The 20737-nt window shown below is 43.2% G+C and overlaps 1 protein-coding gene across 6 annotated transcripts in view; it reads left to right on the top strand.

The window, feature by feature from the left end:
* Window positions 1-20737, top strand: part of GRIN2B (glutamate ionotropic receptor NMDA type subunit 2B) — a 258958-nt gene that overhangs the window by 214344 nt on the left and 23877 nt on the right. For all 6 annotated transcript variants that reach the window (XM_065045215.1, XM_065045208.1, XM_065045224.1 and 3 more), the window contains 3 exons: window positions 15765-15925; window positions 18018-18205; window positions 20047-20285. In XM_065045215.1, coding sequence (XP_064901287.1) covers window positions 15765-15925; window positions 18018-18205; window positions 20047-20285 — 588 coding nt within the window. The remainder of the gene's footprint in view (window positions 1-15764; window positions 15926-18017; window positions 18206-20046; window positions 20286-20737) is intronic.

Raw genomic sequence — 20737 nt, 5'->3', positions numbered from 1 at the left:
AACTGTGCTTGTTTGCATGATCCCAAACCACACCTTGATTGTCAGCAAGAACTGATTTAACAGATGTTTGGAGACAATGTGCATAATGACTGTAACCTGTTTTGTCAGGATGAAATAATTTGTCTGTGCAAGAATGCTGGGCACTGGGCTAGCAAACATGATTTTTTAGTTTCTTATGGGAACAAGTTCTGCCCATGGGGGTAAATCAGTGTGGCTTTGATGATTCACTATTGCTGGCATTTGAAGTTATACTGTCATTTTTTTGAGGCCTTTGGAAGCTTAGCACAAGAAATCTTTTCCTGTTCAGAGTGTGTTTCGCTACCTTGTTTACATGCACTGCATTTTGTCCTCGCAGAGCGTTTGCTTTTGCTGGGCTCTGCGCACTGAGGATTTTGAGGAGATTGCTCATGCATGCAGGGTAGCACTCTTTGGTTCATGAGGGTCTGAAGCACTGCACACGGCTTTATTTTTGTTTTGTGGTGAGGTTACTCACAAGGAATTGAGTATTGTGAGGCTTGATTGCCCATATTGAATTTGTTACTCAATCACTGGGGCTACTTAAGGGGTCATGCCATTATAGGGCAACCAAATAACAATAGGTCATGCACGTTGCTATAGGGGGTAGCAGCAAGAAGAGGACTGCATGCATCAGTTTGCTACTGCTAGACTGGCTATAGTTACTGTCTCTTCGTGTCCCCTATGGTAGTCTAGAAATAAATTGTGGCCAGGCCCCCTGTGTATACAGTGTCCCATGCAGCAGGCTGGAAGTTCTGTGATGGATTAATTTTTAAGAGGTTTTTTTTTCCTTATGTTGATTTTTCCTGGAATGAAATATGACACAGAATAATACAATCCGTGCAGAAGTGCTCCTGTTACTTGTTTTAATTTCAACCTCAATTTGTTTCACGCTGTTTCTACATTTGCAGTGTGTTGTGTTGAGGAGGGGGCAGGGGGAAGGTGCTTTTCTGCTGGGTGGAGGTTTTTGCAGAGACTCCTTAAGAAGCTGTGGACTCCCTCAGACTGAAAGGTACCGTTCAAAACCTACCAGCCCTATCAGCGTTAACATTAGTTTGTCATCATTAGGTTTTCAACTGTCTGAGCTAAATGGGATAGTTCATACCCGCGATCTATTGTTTCAGGCTGTGCCCAGGCTTACGGAGAGAGCAACACTCTCATTCTCATGTTTTTCAAGATATTCTTCATACCTGCAGAGATATGTGCATGAAATATCAATTGAAAGTGGTAACTCCTGGAGCTTCACAGAGCCTTTGGATACAGGTCTCTGGGCATATTTTAGTCTGTTTCGCTGTAGGGCTCCCTCTGTGTATTGGATTGAGGTCATTTTCTTCAACTTTTCTTTGCCAACATACCTGTGTTTGCTTTTGCTATCTTAAAGCATATGTGCTTTGTTTCTTGGGGAAGAGAAAGGCCACAGTACATACTCAGATCATTGCAGTATGCCTCAAACACAGCTGCAACAACAGCAAGTGCAACATTTGGATAAAATTAAAATCTACCAGAGCATCTGGAATCAGATGAAAATTGGCTGGTAAACACTGAAGGCCAACTGCTGCCTCTAGAGAATAAAGGCAGGTGGGAATATCTCCATCCAAAAGATGTGAGTGGATGAGTTTGATCTACTAGGCTTGATCTACAAGAGGGCCCTGCAGAGTTTGAGAGCAGCCATCCAGGTATCTGTCACACTACTTCAAGATGCCTTGATCTGGGAAGAATTCAGTCTCCTCAGTCTCCTCTTCTCCCTCTTCCAAAGCCCGCATGCTGCTTGCATTTCACTCACCCCCCCAGTGCACTGCTTGGCTGAGGTGCATAGTGCAGCCACATGCAAGGGCAATTATCATAGAATCATAGAATGCCCTGGGTTGGAAGGGACCTACAAGGATCATTGAGTCCAACTCCTGTCCCTGCACAAGACAACCCCAAAATTCACACCATGTGTCTGAGGGTGTTGTCTAAATGCTTCTTGAGTATTGTCAGGCTTGACGGCATGCTGTGCTCTTCCTCCCTTTTCCTGCCCCCTTAATTAGCCAGTTTAGACTTTCGAAGGAGGCAGTCACTGACCAATGCCAGGTGGCCAAGAGGAATAACTATAGCATCCAGTCTCTTTTACCTCCAGTGTATGATCTGGTGTCCACAGCAGAAGTGAGGCAGATCAGCCTCCCATCCTACCACACCAGCTGGCAAGGGCAGCTGTGTCCAGCACAAGGAGTCAGCAGAAGATGTAATCCAAGACAATAGGCAAAGAGCTGGTTATTTTAAGGGATATTGTTCCTACTTGTCTAGACCCAGATCTGCTTGCAAATGTCTTTGTGGCGTGACAGTACCTGGAGAAAGTGTCCCACTGGCACTGTACAGCAGCCAAAATGCCAGATGCACTCACAAAAGCTATTACTGTGCCTGGCTCGGAAATGCTTGTCAGGGTCAGGCTGGCTACATCCTGTGACAGCCACCCTGAGGGTCTCCTTGGACCCTCTTCCTTGGGCCTTGCCTGGGAAAGAGCTGCTCCGAGAGGTTGCCTACGGCTGCTGACCTGCTGCTTCCCCAGAAAATCAGGCTGAAACGCTTCAGCTAAGGACTTGGATGGTGCCTTGGCTGTGCCCCAGCATTTGCTTCCTAATGACATACAAGACAGTGACTAACGTCATGTCCTCGCTGTGCGGTGTGGATGCTTGAGCAGGCCTGTCTGAGCTGGGCTAGAGAGGACACCTCTGTGCCAGGGTAGTGTGTTGGGCTGAGGGTGGCTGAAGGCTCCGTGGACTGAGCTTAGTGACCTCTGCTGCTCTGTCTCTGGCCCAAGTGATGCTCACCCTGCTGAGTGCCAACACTTTCTGCTCAGCTGACCCAAAACAGGTCAGAGCTGACCCAGAAATCCAGCTCACAATGTTAATGCTTCCATGTTAACCCTTGCAGCTGCTCTATCATACATCAAGCTGCGGCCCTTAACACTGGTGCAGCCACAAGCAGATTGAGGGAGGAGAAACCTGCTCCTCCCCGAATGCAACACCAGCCCTGTGAGTCCTGTGGGCAAAGAGATGCTCTGACAGCATCTCCCTTCCATCTCTCTGTGCTCACGGCATGCCGAGCCACCCTCCTCCTGCACAGATGCCAAACCAGCACCCTCCGCCTCCCCAGGTCCACCTTGTGTCGTGGAGTGGCTGGATGTGGTCCTGGCAGGGGTAGAGCTATGCTGGATGGGTTGGCTGCCTGGCCCTGGAGCTCTGTCCCTCAGTGGCAGTGCTGGCAAGCCCAGCCGGAGCATCCCTGTGTGCACCGCCGGGCTGCATCCCTCCAGGGTCCACATGGGGGAATGCTGTGGTCACGACCCCCTGCAAAAACCCTGCTGGTAGTGACGGCCTGTCGCAGAATACTGCAGTCGGCTCCCGAGTCTGGATTGCATCTGACTGTAATCAGGAGATATAACCCAATTTCCAATAAGGGGAGAGCTTCAGACACATTAGAGAAACAAGTGCCTGCGGTATTTCAGTCTAACGAAGGCAATAAATACAGGAAAGATTATATAAAATGAACTAATGTGTGAAATAATCTAATAGCTATACGTAATTTCCATTCATATACAGTAGTAATAGAATAAAAGCAAATGTGGACAGCCAGCAGGGCATTTAAATAAAATAATTTAGAATGCAGAAGGTTAATAATAAAAAAAAATAGTATCCATGCCTATGAATTAGTTGGAAATGCCAAAGAAGCTAATAAAGTATCAAAATGGTAATTTTGTAATTGACATAAAAAGGAGAGAAATGGATTTCTGCATGCCTGCAAATTAATATAGATTGATGAAATTTCACATGTATTTGACTTATTTGCTTTTTTTAGATGTGAATGAAATGTAGAGACAAAAGGCCTGCTTCTTTGCAGCATAGGTCAGCTACTTTTTTTGATAGATATGCTTTTTTCTAAAAAATTAAATTTTGGAGTTGAAACTGGTCAACATTTTTACTTAAAAAAAAAAATTAGGGAGAGCACAAGAAGGCAGAAGTAAATTCTGATATTTGCCGAAGTAGCTCATTTTAGTATAGTTGAAATAAAATAGTTTGTTTGATATTTCTGACACATATTTTTTACTTTTAATTTTCTAAAGGCACTACTCATATAATTGACCTACATTAAAAAAAAAGGAAAATAAAGATTTTTTTTCTGTAACAGAGGAGAGGGACAGAAGGAGATAATTGGAAGACAAAACAACAGACGTTATCCTGAGGTGAAAGAAACATTTCAAGTTGGTACAAAGCAAAACTCTCACTGAAAAACCTGCAAAAAAAGTATCTGCTGTATTTCTGCAGTAATAGATGCTTGGCCATGAAACTGAAAAATGAATTATTTCCCACATTGTACTCTGTGTCACATTAAATCTAAATTATACAAGGATCCCAGACATGCAGGACACTTAAGCATGTGCTTAACTTTGTGCTCATGAGTGGCAACATTAAAGTCAATGGGCTATTATTCACATGATTGAAGTTAAATGCTTTTCTGAGCTTGCAGCTTTTGCACAACAAATATTGCTCTGGAGAAGTCTAGGAAAAACGCAGAGCGAGTGTATCTATCAGCTAGAAATTTTCCAAGGGGACCAAAATTGGGGGTCAGTCTTGTACCTTGTAAGGTCTGTAAGGGCAAGATTGTCTAACTGGATGGCTTGGATGCAGTGTAAATCTTCCACAGGATTGCACATTGACTACCAACAGACAGACATTTGTGGCACTTTCACACATTTCCGCACGATACGAAGGAAATTTTATATGGCGATGTCCAGAAGCAAAAAATATGCAGTCTTTTCAACAGCAGTATGATTTTTATTGTCAGGAGACCTTTGTGGAGATATGAGTTAGCTAAACAGAAGTAAGACCATGCCACTTCTGACTCTGTCCTCTTGTGATAAAACAGAATATTTTTTAAAATGCATAGAGTCTGATACACCTTGACACACACACACACAAAAGGGAAGTTCCCAAACCCCCAAACTTTACATTGTGGGGTAGAGCTGATTTTCTTTACACAGAACATCTCTAGGGGCACGTCTTCCTGTAAATAAGTTGAACTGTGTTCAGTCTTTTGCTTAAATATGACCTTTATACATAACATTAGTGGTACCAACTACTGCTTACAAACATTGGTTCATAATGAAGTGTAGAGAACTCAGAGCTTTGATAGTCAGAAATTTTATGCCTTAAAATCTGATGATTTCTCTGCATCTCTTTGTAAATCATCAGTTACTATAGTATGAACAATTTACAAATACAGCATAGTGCAGTATATATCTATGTAATTGCATATTATGCTAAAGTCTTCATATTAATAAATAGCTATAAAAATAGCTACGGAGTATCATGTTAGTAATATATCTTTCTAATTGGTGACTTACATTTATTGTGCACATAAATATGATCTCAGATAATTTTTTACAGTTGTAGATGGGTGCATTTATCATAGATTTAGTCATTCTTCACTCTTCAGATTGGCACAATTTTTATGCATTCTGAGATCCTTGGAACAAACCTCTGTGCCTGTGTGCTAAAAAGCGATTCAGTAGCTTTAAGGCTATAAATGTTTAAAGTCAGTGGGTTTTCAAGCACACTTTTCTCCCCCCACCTTAGTCCTACTTTCTTTGTCGTTCTCCCTCTTTTTTTAAGCTCAGAGCTGCCTGGTGCGGAGTGGTGAGGAGGCTGCGATATACTTTAGCCTTGACTCAGTCTCTCAGGATTTTCTCTTTCCTGTTGGGGGATTTAATGGCAGTAAAAACTGGTAATGGGACTCTTTTGGATTAGTGCCAGTTAAAATGCAGGTTAGTTGGGAACGTAAGCAGGTAAGATACAAAAGGCGGGGATACTCAGACTGTAGGCTTAATTCATCCTTGCTGGAAAGGGAGAAATACAATGCCCTGGGCTTTGCCAGTGGCATGGATGGGTATTGCTGGAAGAGAGATGTCAGCTATGGACCTGTGGCTTGGTCCTTAGCTTGCAACTTCCATGTTCCCCCCACCACACCGTCCTGGCCTTTCCCAGATCCTGGGCACCACTCAGTCTTCCTTTTCGTATTCCTTTACACCGTTGCTTGGAGCACACCCTTTGGAGGCTTTGGGAACATTTGGTCGCTTCTGTGCTAATTGTTTGGCAGTCTGGAAAACTAAAACGTCTTTGGAGAGTTACGTAAAGGGGGAGGGAGGAGGAGAGCGAAGGATTGTCCTGCTTCTCGCATCAGTATAAGTCAGTGGAGAGGGAAGCAATGAATATTTTTATTTATTATTTATACGGTGCCATAAATGTACTTGGCACTCTGCAGTCAAATAAAAGACAATGGCCCTGCTGCCAGGATTTGGCAGCCTGAGAAATGAGAGCTGGCCTCCTTCATCTGAATGATCAGGGCTGAATTGCTGGTGGGGAGAGGATGGAAGAATGAGATCTACAGGATTAAAAAAAAACATACAACAGTTCCCCCCTGCCCTTTTGACTGTGACATTTGAAGTTTTATGTACATACATATACTTGATAAATATTTGGCAGGCTGTATCTTCCCAGGCATTTTACTTCACCTGGTGGAAAGGAGGCCTGCTTCTCTCAGGCCTTTGGCTATTCAAGGTCAGACTCCCTCTCAGTTTTAGTGGCCCAACAGACTTGCTTGCTTCAGGTGTATCTGCTCTAGTGCCCCAGGACTCACAAGGGAGAGATGTGGCTTTCATTCCTCTTCTGTCATCCCCTTGCAGATGGGAGGCAGCTTTCTGCAGAAGGCTAAGGGAAGGTGTTATCTCCCACCTCTGGGATGCTGCTGAGATCCCTCAGCTGCCCTACCACGAGTGCCCTGCTTTTTGGTTTGACTCCCTGGCTACAGAGGTGCTTAAGAAATTGTGCAATGTGATGACTAGGCTTTTCTAGTTATTTGGGTGAAAATTCTGTCCCCAGTGAAGTCTTCAGGAGGTTTGCCAGACTTGCGCAGGGTTTCACCCTACTGCCCACATACAAGGTGTTGAAGCAGGCCGGCTACTATTAGTGCTCTGACATGCCTTTCTCACTGAAAATGGAAACGCTCCCCCACCAAACTACATCCTCTGAATTCCTCTGTGTTTCATAATTTGTTAACTAGCTGTCTCATGTGCAAACAAAGCAGATTTCAAACTCCTCAGTGCTTAGCTGCCACCTCTCCTCTCAAGGTCCTTTTCATCAGTTAATTTTCTCCCTCTGAATGAACATTTACACTTCTAATTATATTAACGTAAGTGTACTAACTGGCATCTTTCTGCCTCACTATTTTCTGTTTTGTGCTTGCCTGGGATTATTCAGTAGGTGCCTTTTGCCCAATTGTATTTAACTTCAAAGGAAGCTGACTTCCAAGGATGGAATACATGGCGTAATGTGATACTGGGATAAGCAGATGATCTACATCCTCTACACGCATGCAAGCAGAAGTTAAGTGTACTTTAGCTAGGAACCTATAACCCACTTAATTGCAACAGATATGACTGTGCTCATCCGATACCACATCTGTTAATACTAGGGCTGTGCAAGGAGCTTTCATCTCTGACAGGTGAAGTTCAGTGATTCCACTACAGTTTTGTTGTCTGTTCAAACTTGAGGGACATGTAACAGCATGAATGACTAGAAGCTGATAATTTACCAAATGTGTCCTGAGGAAGTTTTAAAGCCTTAGTGTTACCTTTTGAATGCAGAAGCTGAACAGAGTCTGCATAATGCTCAGACACTTGGCAGACTCAGAAGAAATATGTTTTGTTGGTGGTGGATGGACTCCATCTACATGTGATGATCTGATCCTGGAGTGGCCCCACAGACCTGGTGCATCTGTAACACCTGGGTCAGCAGAAAAGCAGTGTGGTCCCAGCAAGCCCATGTAGGCCTGGCTAAGGAAGACGTGAGACCCCTGAAATATCATCTGTTTGGGGCGATGCTGCACTGCCCGAGGTTTGCCATCTTCTGCTCTTTGCAGCTTGCAAAGAGGCTGCACAATCCTACTGTGTGCATTGCTCTGGCAATAACTGCATGTGATGGCGGCTTCTTTCACCAATTGGATCTCCGCTTTCATCTCAGTTATTTTACAAGGGCAACTATTTTTAAAGTTGCTATATTTGAACTCCTTTCTTTTGCTTTCACCTGCCCCCCCCGCCCCGCATTGTCCCTAGGTTTCTCTGTTCCCTTCCCTGACCCACACGTGTCCCTGTTTCACCACCAGACATTCAGAGATATTTTTCTTCTTGTTTGTGGGTCTGACCCACCCTACATCTTCCTTTAAAAATGACTTTAATACTTTGCCAACTTTGCTGCAATCAGCTGCACTGATAACTCCTTTCTCAGACTTATCTAGAGGAATTCATGGGTGAAAGCACAATGCAAAACAAGACCAGAAAATATGAAACATCACCAGGTACTGAATAATAAGATAAACCACAAAGTCAAAGGCTGAGGAAGCACAAGGTATTTTTATGCCCTCCCAAAACTGCATTATATTGGATTTGATGCTGTTCATTGCTTTTTAATTTTTTTTTTTTTTTAATAAATCAAGGCACATATTGTTTGACTGGTGAAGGCAAGAAACTGGAGTTGTGCCACTGCAATCTTAGGGCTGATTTCTGTGACTGGGCCAAACAATCAGGAAGAGTTGATGTGGTGACTGGATGCTAATCCGTGAGAAGTCTCAGCTGCTGCTGAAGAGGTGGAGGGTGATATTGTGAGGGAATGCAGAAGAAGTGAGGAAATCAGAGCTAGGGTAGAAGGAAGATCTGAAAACTTGCAGTCACTTAGAAATAGCTGTGAGTTCCACCTTGGAGTAAAAAATGTACATAATGTCAAAACTAGGTGATTGTGCAGAGGGGAGAGATGCTTTAGGAATGAAGCTCTACAAGAGATCAATGAGTAATAGAGGAAAGAGCTGCACAGTCTCTTTAGTCTGCTCTCCTCACAGATTATTGTCCCAGTGCTGTGATTTAGGTTTGCATTATGATTTTCTGCCTACACTGTTGGGCTGGCACACTCCTAGCTAGGATGCTATTGTAGCAATGTACAAGTGCCCTGCACCAACATACCAATCGAGTAGGCTCCACTCTGGAAATCTGTAAAGCACTTCCTCTGCCAGGACAGGTGATGGAGCACAGTTGTGTGGATGTCCCTATGTGCACGATCAAGCTGGATAAAGAAAAGAATACAATAGAAGCCCTGAAGTTGGTGCTGGCAGTGATGATTGACATTCCAGAAACAAACTGGTCACCACCTGAATGCAGATCAGGACAGAGTTACAGCTTTAAAGAACTTACAAGCTGCAGATGACAGAACTAAAAGACAGAGGGAATAGGATATAACATAGAGAAGCACTGAGGAGAGTAATAATGAGCATTAACTCTCACTAGCCTTTTTAGTGTAGTGTTCTCTCAGCATCTTGAGGTCCTAATCAGATTATTCTTGGTATGGTGGAAGTGGAGAGCATGTGCACCAACGGAAGGCAAGTCAATGAAAGACCTGCTGAATACAGCCAAAGGACAGCAGTAGGAATGGCTGCAGGTCTAGATAATGCATCTTGCAAAGAAAGACTGAGGGAACCAGGCCTCTTTAGCCCCAGTGCGAGAATATGGAGAAGAAAGAGCTCAATGGTCTTCAAAAACATAAAATGCACTTTCAGAGAAGAGACAATTCTGCTCTATCTGTCCATGGTGAAGTTAACAGAAAATACTGTAGTTGGACTGCAGCAGGATGGCTTTAGTTCAGATATTTGGAAGAACTTTCCAATAGTAAAGCCCTGGTGTAGATTGTCCAGGGAATGGGCGAATCTCCAGCACCAGCCATCTTCCTCAGCAGGCTGAATGAAGAGTTGTCAGGAATGGTGATGTCTAGGAGAGACCCACTGGAGAGAACGAAGCAGAGCACACGTCTTCTCATGGCCAGATTCAGATTCTGTGGCATTGATCATGGTGCAGCTGGGGGACAGAAATGTCATATTTTGGGGGTATGAAAGGGACAAGCCTCCTCTCTTTGACACTTACCCATTAACTGTGAAGGAGTTTATTTCCTGGCTGAAACAGTGTATATAGAAGCAAAACAACTAGGGCAAGACATGTTACTGTGATAGATCAAGACTTAAGTGTAGACACAGAGCTACCTCAGTATTAGACTGGAAAACCACTGACCCACTCTTTAATTTTTAACAAGTTCTGGATGAAGCTCCCATGCAAAGAGCCAGATTGGATTCTCAGACAATGAAGATAGGTGCAAGCTGACTGCAGTGACACACAGCTGAACCAGATCCAGAGGGGATAATTGAGGATCATAGAATCATAGAATAGTTTGGGTTGGAAAGGACCTTCAAAGGTCATCTAGTCCAACCCCCCTGCAATGAGCAGGGACATCTTCAACTAGATGAGGTTGCTCAGAGCCCCATCCAGCCTGGCCTGGAATGTTTCCAGGGATGTGGCATCTACTACCTCTCTGGGCGACCTGTGCCAGTGTTTCATCACCCTCATTATAAAAAATTTCTTCCTCATGTCCAGCCTGAGTCTCTCCTCTTTTAATTTAAAACCATTACCCCTGTCCTATTGCAAAAGGGCCTGCTAAAAAGTCTGTCCCTGTATTTGGGCAATGCAGAGAAGTTGTGCTAAAATTATGAACTCAAGCATGGACTTTGCTTGTCTAGCCTGATGTCACTAAATCTCACATTGCAGCTCACTAATAAATGCCATCTTTTCTGAGATATTTGGCCTGTGCCACAACAGATATCTGCTGGTTGTACAGCTGCCAAAAGAGAAAGCAAAGTGCAGCTTGTAGGTACCTGCACAAAAGGTTGTGCCTGATGCCTTGATGGGCAAGTTCAAGAGAGTGGTGGGCACTTTGAGCTGTCTGCTACCCCCAGCAGCTGGCTCCCTGTACTTTTGTTGGGAGAAGCAGTCCTGAGGGTCAAATAGTCAAGTGGCTAGATTCAGCTGTGCAAATGTAGATATCTAGAGACAATACAGGTGTACCAGATTATCCAAAATACCCCCAGGTGCCTGACAAATCTGACACAGGGACTATGAGAGGCCTGCTTCCAGGATGAAATTCCCTGGGGCATCTCATCTTGGTCCTTAACACTCGGGCAAATGAACTGAACCTGGAGTATCTAACATGGGCTCAAGCTCTTTTGAACTTGCAACTAACAGAGGAGCTGAACCTGGGGACTTTATCTTCATTGGTCAGAGCTGTGGGGCCATACAAAGGGAAAGAAGCCCTCCCAGAGAAACTGTGTAAGGGTAAGGCACTACACATGTACATACACACACTCACACTGAGTTTTGCTAGCTCATTATGTTGTCCAGCAGGGGATTATTTCTTTTTTAAGCACTGTAAAAGTAGATAGACTGATAAAAAAGAGCCTTTTTGTTTTGAGAGCTTGCTGAGTTTGAGAAACTGCTTTCAATGCTATTGGCAAACGCTTTACAGTGTAAACAGGGCCTACATCAAACAGATAAATAAGTGCAGATGTGCTTTTCTGTAGGAACCATTTGATGATAGACAATATATTGAAAAAAAATTTCTCATCAAATTAATTGTGGCCAATTAGACATAACCCATTCCTCCCATTCCTGAATCCCCTCCAATCGTGGCTGCCTGAATGGGAAGAGCTCCTATCACCTGTTTCATTATGCAGATTGATATTCGAACATCTGAGAACAATGCTGCTTTCTGCACGGCACGGCTCCAAATTGCTAATGAAACAGCTCTGCCAGACAAGTCACTTAAACCCGCTCGCACTGCTGCTGCCAACAGCTCTCATGGCAAGTTGCGGGGGGGAGCGGGGAAGGGGCTCTCTACTCTGAATGTGCTAATAGCCCCCAGTCTGTGTGTTTATCACTCTCCAGGGCAGGAAGGTTTCTGCTCTATGACTCTGAGAGGTTACTTTACCAAAGCCATGGTCTGATTTGGACTTAATGCTTCTTGATTTCAATCTGTGGAGTGAGGGGTTGAAGAGGCGGGCAGCTGCTGGGCTCTCAACACAGATGTTTCATGTCCCCAAGCTACCCCAGCCCTTCAGGCAGATTTGGTGTCTGCTTCCTACCCCAATCTCTAGCATCCACCTGCCCCTCATGTTTGATGTGAAACCAGCTCCATAAGGGATTTCTCTCATGGGTGACAGTGTGTCACATCCATCACTTTGGATACAAGGGGAACATCTCATGACTGAGGCCCCATGGTGGGTGAGTGGGAGCCTGCAGGTGAGATGCACATCTGCCTGGGGCTCTTTGGATGCAGGGCCGCAGCCAAGCCCTGTAGGTTCCCTCTCGAGCAGTCACCTCTTGAGAAAGGCAAAGCTGGACAGTAGGACAGGGCTGCTGCTGCACTGAAGTGTCAGGTGGGGGACCTACCAGTGCAGACCCTGTACAGCCCTGTTTGCTGTTCCCTGTGACACCCTGCAGCTGGGTTTGCTCAGCAACAGGTGCAGTTGCTTATCTTCCCCTCCCCTGATATTTTTTTGCCAGAGCCTTACAGGGCTCGTGTTTGCAGATGCCTAAGGCAGAGTAGCTGTGACTTAGGGCTCTAGCAGGAAAAACATTTACATGAAATGATGGGCAACTTCTCTCATTAATCTAAGTTCTGATCCTTTCTGTCAATATCTGTGGTTAATTCCTTTGTCGATATTTACTGAGGCATTGTAATTACCTCTGCACAGGCTGCCTCCGTGTAGTGGCCCCTGCATTGTGCCTCAGCTTCTGTCTCATGTCTCTCAGACCCCTTCTAGACCAGCCTGCCAAAGTGCCCTGCTTCCCTGGGGCTGACACTTCTGACCCAGGCCCACTCTTCCAGCCCTTGGCAGAAGACAAGTGTCTTTCCTTACTGAACTCTTCAAAAACTGGGTAAATTAATACTCCTCCTATGGATCTTCTCCAGTTTCTCCACACATGTTCCTCCACCATGTTGCCAGGAGAGGACACACTCCTTCCCCATCTGTCTTACATATTTTCTGGGGAGGCTTGTATGTCTTCTTGTTCCTTCTGTATGAGCTGCTTGAGGCAGAAGTGAGCTCAGAAAGATGTAGCAGTTTTTGATTCTGGAGAGATCTTTGGAGATTCCTCCATCCCTGGACTGAGCTGTACTGACCCACTGCGTAGCAACAAACATGGGGATTTTTCAGCTGCCATCTCCTGCTAGAAAGTTGCATGCATATACCACCATTACTTCTCACATGTGAAGAAGTTCGCCACTTCTCTCTGGCTCCAAGGGCTGTCAAGCCAGCTGGGCATCAATTGCTTTCAGCTTTGCTAACACCAAACCAGGTGGCTGGGGATGTGTATTCCTCTTAGCTACTCAAGTTAAAGATCTCTGGTGTGGGTCTCATATGAATGCTTTCAGACTGTTTCCTGTCTTGTCATTCAGTAGGCTATGGTTGAAGAGTGTGTGCATGTGGGTGTGTGGTGAATAATTTGCATTTGCAGGTCTGTTCTGACTGAGGAATGAACAGGGGGTAAGGGATGATGAGTTAATGTGCAGTATGTGGTCTCGCAGAAGCCATCAGCCTGGCTTCCTTCTCTAGAAGCATGCTTTTCCAACTGCGGAAAACAGTCATTTCTTGAAGAGGGATGTTTTAATTTATTGATTGATTGTCCAGGAGGTTAAAGATTAAATACAGAGCCTTTTACCTCTGACTGCTAAGATGGGCTCTCGAACACAGCAGGGACAAAAGATAGTTCAGATGTGGGATCATTTTTCTTATCACAGCCCTGCCTGATTCTATTATACTTCTTACTCCAGTTCATAGATGCAGTGAATGAAGCAGACAAAACTAGAGATTCTATCACTGGGAATGGAGGGTGGAGGTATAAAATGAACATTGGATGGGGCTTCTTTTTCTCTTAACACTCTTTGGGCCCAGAGAGAGGCTGTCATAGCTGCTGCCTCTCTAAAGGACGTGCTAAAGCTGAGGTCACACCATTGGTGGCTGGGCCTGTCTGCTGCTTGCCCTGCTGACTTTACCCTGTTGGAAGGCTTCATGGGGATGGGGTGTGCCCCATCTGCCCTCAAGACTGGGTTCTGCAGCCTCTGGGGAAGCAAGTTGCCCACTTTGCAGACTCCTATTTTAGCATGTCAGGGGGGAGACTGTGTGCCTTTGTGTCTCATATAGCAATGCCCTTCTTGTGTTGGGCCCCCTAAGCTGCTGCTATAATCAACTTGGTAAAAAAAAAGAATAATTTTAGCATGCTGCAGTGATTTTTCTCCCATCAAAGTTTATTTACACTACAGGTTTTGGTAGCTCTGAGTTTGTCTTTATCCCTAGGGAGTGTGACTAGGTTCTAAGAGCCACCTTACTGCCTGTTTTATGCTATGTGAAACCTTTTTTTTTTTTTGGTGATGTGCCAACCTGTGGTTCAAAGAACAGTCCTGATGTTTTCTATTGGCTTAGAGCAGTAGGACATGTGTTCTCTCTCACACACTTATGTGTGCACATACAAGCCAGCCCATTTCACCCCCCAAAGTGTAGAGATGATTCCTTGCACAGATAGAGGGGTTGACTGGTACACAGAAACAGGTGATGTGAATGGTGTGTTCACCTACCCACAGACACAGCTGCTGGTCAGACTTATTGCTGAGATGCTGTGATTGAGATACACTGCTTTAGTGGCTTTGGCATCCTCAGCTGAGTTCATCAGGTTCCAAACTGGTTTTGAGTAGAACACAAGAACAATGCTTATCTGTATGTTTTTTAAGCTATAACAATAGACTGCAGCCACATTGCTGCTATAGGAGGTGGCAATACATGCCTGCATGTATTCGTGTACCAGGTGAACTAATGCTGTTAAATGGGTTTGGTCTGACCATTAGCATGTTCTTAGTGTGCTTCTCAGGTATATACACACAGTCACAGTTAAGAGTTGAGAATTAGCACCAGGCAAGCTACTCCTTGGTTTATCAAGAGTGGAGGCGACTCCCCTCCATGTAACCTAGCATTGTGTCTTTTCTCTACTGCTTATATAGTTCCTGGCTTACAATTCTGTGTTCCTTCTTGTCTGCTGCTCCTAGGGGTTTTAAGCCGTCTTGATAATTGAGAGTCTAAATTCTACTGCTCATAAAACCCCAGAGACCATTGATTATGACTTGAGTTAAGCAAGTGGCATACAAAATCTCACAGCCTTGCAGCCATAGTGGAATGTTACGATGAATGTATTTCTTGGGAGCAGCAAGAGGTTTGGAGTATTCTGCCAGCTCTGTTCTAGGCATCAAATGTTACTAGTGACTTGCAGCCACTAATAGCATTTCATTTGGGACATTTGCCCAAAAGTTTGAAAGCCGATCATTTGTTTGGTGAAGTGGGTGTGAGGTGTTCTGAGAGGCATCTCTCCTCATTAATTATTTTTCTACTTCAGTCAGAATCAGGAAGTGCAAAGGCATCCACAGAGCTGAAAAATATACTCCTTAGAAACTAAATTACACTTTGTGGATAAAATGAACACAGATTTTATTGAAAATCTTTCCCTGACTGTGTTCCAAAGCCACTGTTGCCTTTTCCCTTTCCTTTTTCCTTTTATCTAACCTCCTTTTAATCTTTGATCACTGGCTATTTTATGCACTTAATACAGAGTGGACAAAACGATTGGGTTGCTCAGATTCCCTTCTTGTTTGAAAACAGTGAAATATCACCTCAGTAATGTTTTCTACATGATGGTGAAATAAAATCAGAACTACCTTCTGAGAAGAGTGTGTTCTCCCATCCAGATGACTGCTTCTTGCTGAAAGATTGTGAGAAATGTTCTTTTTCTGTCTCCCCAGTTCCAGAAACCCAATGACTTCTCACCCCCTTTCCGCTTCGGGACGGTTCCCAATGGCAGCACAGAAAGGAACATTCGCAACAACTACCCTGAAATGCACAGCTACATGGTGAAGTTCAATCAGAGGGGGGTGGATGATGCACTGTTCTCGCTGAAGACTGGGTGAGGCTTCCTTCTTCCATGCTTATGCACCACAGAAACACGACTTCTTTGCATGCTTGTCTGGAAAAAAATTGTGTGGGGTTTAGAAAATGAGCCTCCATTATCATTCAGTGGTTAAAAGTATAACAAGACCACATAAAGCACAGGAGAATAATCCTGTGGTTCTCTTAGCCATGTTTTTCTATTGAAATTTGTATAAGAGTTTCTGGTTTTGCTGTGTTTATAAAACTATTTCAAAAAAACAAGAAGATCTTCTGTATCCCTGTGTATATAAGCCTTGTGTGTATTAGTCCCAAAGACGCTGCTTCATCAAGATGTTTCATGCTGATGGGTCCTTATGCACACACAGGAAAAGCTCACACACCTCTGTGGACAAAGTTTTTTTCAGAGCATTTATACTGTCATCTGGAAATTCCTTTGTTTTCTCTCCTTCTGTGTATAAAAGATTACATTAATCAGGAAGCTGAAACAATCCTTGTCAGACTAATCCCACCCCAGTGTATCACTAGCTAATATAGTGTAATGAAAGGTGTGCTTGAAGCAAATAGTTTGGAAGTAGCCCTTCTCTCTGGAATATTTTAATTATCAAGGGCTGAACAAAATGTTGTTTGAATAATAAGGAAGTATATAAAATGAGAGCATTTCCTTGGCTAATTTTGGAAATGTGGGAAAAATCATTAGCAAAAATATGTTTGAACAGCTCATCCTATTTTAACAGCAGTGAATCTGTAAAAGATCTAACCTAGAATGCCATTTTGTAAGCCTTTGTCCTTTGTAATTAAAGACCTCCTCCCAGACCTGACCATTTTGATTGTCAGAGCCCAGCCCCAGTGACAAAATAACATTCTTCCTTACACTTGTGTTGCACCCTTATGAGAAAGATCATGCCAAAGCACAAAAGAAGATGTTCAGCCAATTTATTTACTAGATTGACTGAATATTCCTAAACCTGTTTGCCAGGTTCAGAGACACTCAGCCCATTATATATGACTGTACTGTTGCTGGATGCCATCCTGGGAAGGTACATTTGCCAGGATAGTCATCATCCAGGAAATAAATATTCTCTGTCCTGGAAATATATGGATGAACTAGAGTTCGTCACTTGCGGTAGATGTCATCCTGGCTTCATATCCACTCTTGGACAGACTTCCCCCCCATAGGCATTTGAACTGAGATAATCACCATACTGGAAATATATGTGCAGGAGGTGTATTGAGAAGACAGTGTGGGTGTGAGAATGTGCAAGGTGGAAGGTCTTTGGTCTTTTATCGGAAAGTGCTTCATTTCAGATCTAGTGGGAGGATTTATTCACCGTCTGTCTTTGGTTACATGGAAGATGTAGTCCTCTGAGACTGCCCCCCACACCAAATCATTTTTTGCAGCGAGGGGAAGGCTCTTGTCAGTCCGCTGTGCTGTCTACCCATCCCACCCCATAATAGGGATTTCTCTGTGTTGAAACAGAATTTTTCTTGTGGTTTTCAGCTGAGCACACTTCACCACAGAGCTACTCATCATGGTAAACCATAAAGCTTTTGTCGTGGACACTTGACATTAGTAGTGCTTTCCACAGTAACTGGGGAGTTAAACATGATGTTCTGACTACATTTAATCTGAAAAAATCACATTTTGCTCAGCTAAGTCATGCCAGCAGTTTGAATGGGAGATAACATTTTCCTTACTCTAACCCCTACTTTGCTGTCTAATATTGATGCATTTTATAAAGGATTTTAGGTTCCTTTGAGATGAAAGGAAGTACAGAAATAAGCTATTCTTAGGACTATAGATCCCCTTTACTTCCTCCTCATTCATCTTTATCTTACAGTGTTTGTATTTCAAATTTTCTTTCAGATCAGAAATTATGATTATCGAAGAGTCAGAAAGGAATAGACAGTCCTCATTTATAACCTACCTTCACCTGTGGACAAGTTCTAGGTTCAGATTTTAGTTAACTCTGATGAAGGTGAAGATGCAACCTATTGTAGTCTCTCTCAAAGAGGTTCATTTCTGCCTTATTTACCTGAGAACACCTTTGAACTCATCCAGACTCTATCTTTTCTATACTATACCTTTTTTATTTCTTGCACCTGTGCAGGAAGTTGGATGCTTTCATTTATGATGCAGCAGTGCTAAACTACATGGCTGGCAGAGATGAAGGCTGCAAGCTGGTGACGATTGGGAGTGGGAAAGTGTTTGCCTCCACTGGCTATGGCATTGCCATCCAAAAAGACTCAGGCTGGAAGCGACAGGTTGATCTTGCCATTCTACAGCTTTTTGGAGATGGTAAGTGACAAGAAAAAAGAGGAGCTGGAGTTTTCCTAAGAAATACCATGTTTTGCATGTAAGAAATAGAAGTTCCTACCTCTGGTGCTACGGACTGGAGTTGAGAACAGAACATTGTTAACGAGAGTTTGTTAGAGGTATTACACCAAAAATATGAGGATGTCACTTGTTTTATGTTGCTGATGTAGGGTAGCAGTATCATCAAAAGTGATGTCAAAAGTGTTAATCATCTGCCATCTTTCAAGACAGTAAAGGTTTCATAGAACCAGCTCAGATGTGTGTTTGAAAGATATCTTGTGCAAAGGCTGTCTTTTAAAAACAAGATTTCTGTTGTGAACTTTTCACTATCCTTGAGGATTTGTCATGACCCAATCTACTAAATATACTGGACAGTTTGTCGTCATCCCATGCTTTATAGTTCTAGACAGGATCAAGCCATGCAGGGTTTGCAAAATTAAAACATAAATATTTCTGGATGAAAGAGTTAACTCAGTTTTTCCAAAACCTCAAAAAAACCCCAAACCAAACCAACAAACAAAAAAAACAAACAAAGAAGGAATTGAGACTCAGAAGCATATTTTGAAGTGACGTTTTAATCAGAACAGTATAGTTACCTAGTCCATCTCAACCTTTACATAGAAATTGCTATTACTAAAAAAAATATTCATGGGATAAGGAGCTCCTTCTTAGAAAAAATTTTCCTGGCTTTCCCTTTCCCTTCCATATTACATCTTGCTGTGTCCTTTTTTTGAATAAATAGCATTCACAGGTTATTTTATTTATAAGTATTTTTTTTTCTGAATTCTGAATATAACATATGGTATAATAAATATGGAAAGAACATAGCTCTGATATACTTCAGCAGAAAATTGACCACCTGACAGATAGGGTATTCTATCTCCTATACAGCGAAATATGTATTATTTCAAGAAAAGACCTAAGTTCTCTATAAAGCTTTAAAGACTGTGCTATGGTGCCACATAAATATACGGATTATTTTTTCCCTGTCACTGGACTGGAGGTTGAAAATGTGAAAAACTAATTTTCTTAACAGTGTGAAAAGAATTGCCAACCTGAAAAGCTAGTTTGTTTCTGCATGTCTTGGTCTGTTTGAGAATGTTTCTCTCTCTCCCCTCCTGAAAATAGCATGAAGGCAGTAAGTGGGGTATGAAATTAGACTACAGAACATTTGTTCCTAGGTGATTCAAATTAGTAATTCTTTTGATTGGTCAGAGGGCTTGGAAGTATTGAATTTGGACAAAATTGAAGGAAAGAAAAACAGGTAAAAATGCATAAATATTTTGGGAACATTGCACCTACTTTGACTGAGCTGTGGAAAGAGATGGAAACAAATTCAAAGTCAGACATTTTGATTTTTTTTAAAAAAATCAACATTTTGATTTTTGAGCTGGAAACATACAATGTTTTCATTTAGAAGTGACTCGTTTTTGTCTGCCAGTATCAGTTACGGATTTTTCCCTTCATTGACCTAATATGAAAGTGGAAGTTTGTGAGGCCAGGTCTTCAGTCATCTGGTGGACAATTTTTTCAGGATCTCACTGTAGATATTTGGCAAGTGTGATAGCTGTGTTCTGTGGTACAGCTTTTTGTGTCTAATATCTGGCTGTGGAAAAATTCTGTTGCCTTCCCCATGACAAATTGCACCTGCCCCTTTCAGAAGGACTGACAGGATATTTCGTGGATGTAATAGATGTGCAAAAAGAGTGTGGCCACTGGAAATGACCTTAGATCAGCTTATTGCTTTCAGCCTGGCCCAGCTTGAGCTCTTTAGCCATTTCAGGCCTATCTAACCTGTTTCTTTACTCTTTCTGTCTTTCTAGGTGAGATGGAGGAGCTGGAAGCACTGTGGCTCACTGGCATTTGTCACAATGAGAAGAACGAGGTTATGAGCAGCCAGTTGGATATAGATAACATGGCAGGTGTCTTCTACATGCTGGGAGCAGCCATGGCCCTCAGTCTCATCACCTTCATCTGTGAGCATCTCTTCTACTGGCAATTCCGCCACTGCTTCATGGGCGTCTGCTCTGGCAAGCCTGGTGTGGTCTTCTCCATCAGCAGGGTGAGTGTCATTAGCTAGCGGGGAGGAATAAAGGGTTTGTTCAGACAGTCTTAGGTGTTGGAGGGGGGGAAATTCACAAAGACTAACACAGCTGGCATAGAGTGGTGGTCTGCAGGGTAAAGGCTGGCATCTTTTCATCATTAGTGTTGCAAGAGCATCTAACGTTTTTCTGTGACATCTCTGGTCTCTGCTGGATTATGGTCACAGAAACGGAAATTTCACATGGAAATGAAAATGCAGTATAGAGAAAAGGTAATGGTAACTGTCTGGTCCTCCAAAGTGAGTTGAGAGGAGGCAAAATTTGGGGACAATAAGTAATGGTGGACAACATAATCAGAAATTCAGGAGTTTTTTCATTGTCCTCTATATTACAGCTGTTCAGCTGACCTTATCTTGACCAGAAATGTGCTGTCATGGACGGTCAGAAGTCTCTAAACAAAAGCCATGCCCTA

Source organism: Columba livia, chromosome 1, assembly GCF_036013475.1.
Source record: "Columba livia isolate bColLiv1 breed racing homer chromosome 1, bColLiv1.pat.W.v2, whole genome shotgun sequence".
In the NCBI taxonomy this organism is placed as follows: Eukaryota; Metazoa; Chordata; class Aves; order Columbiformes; family Columbidae; genus Columba; species Columba livia.
Note: the sequence above shows the minus strand (reverse complement) of the source record. Positions and strands in the feature narration are given on the sequence as shown.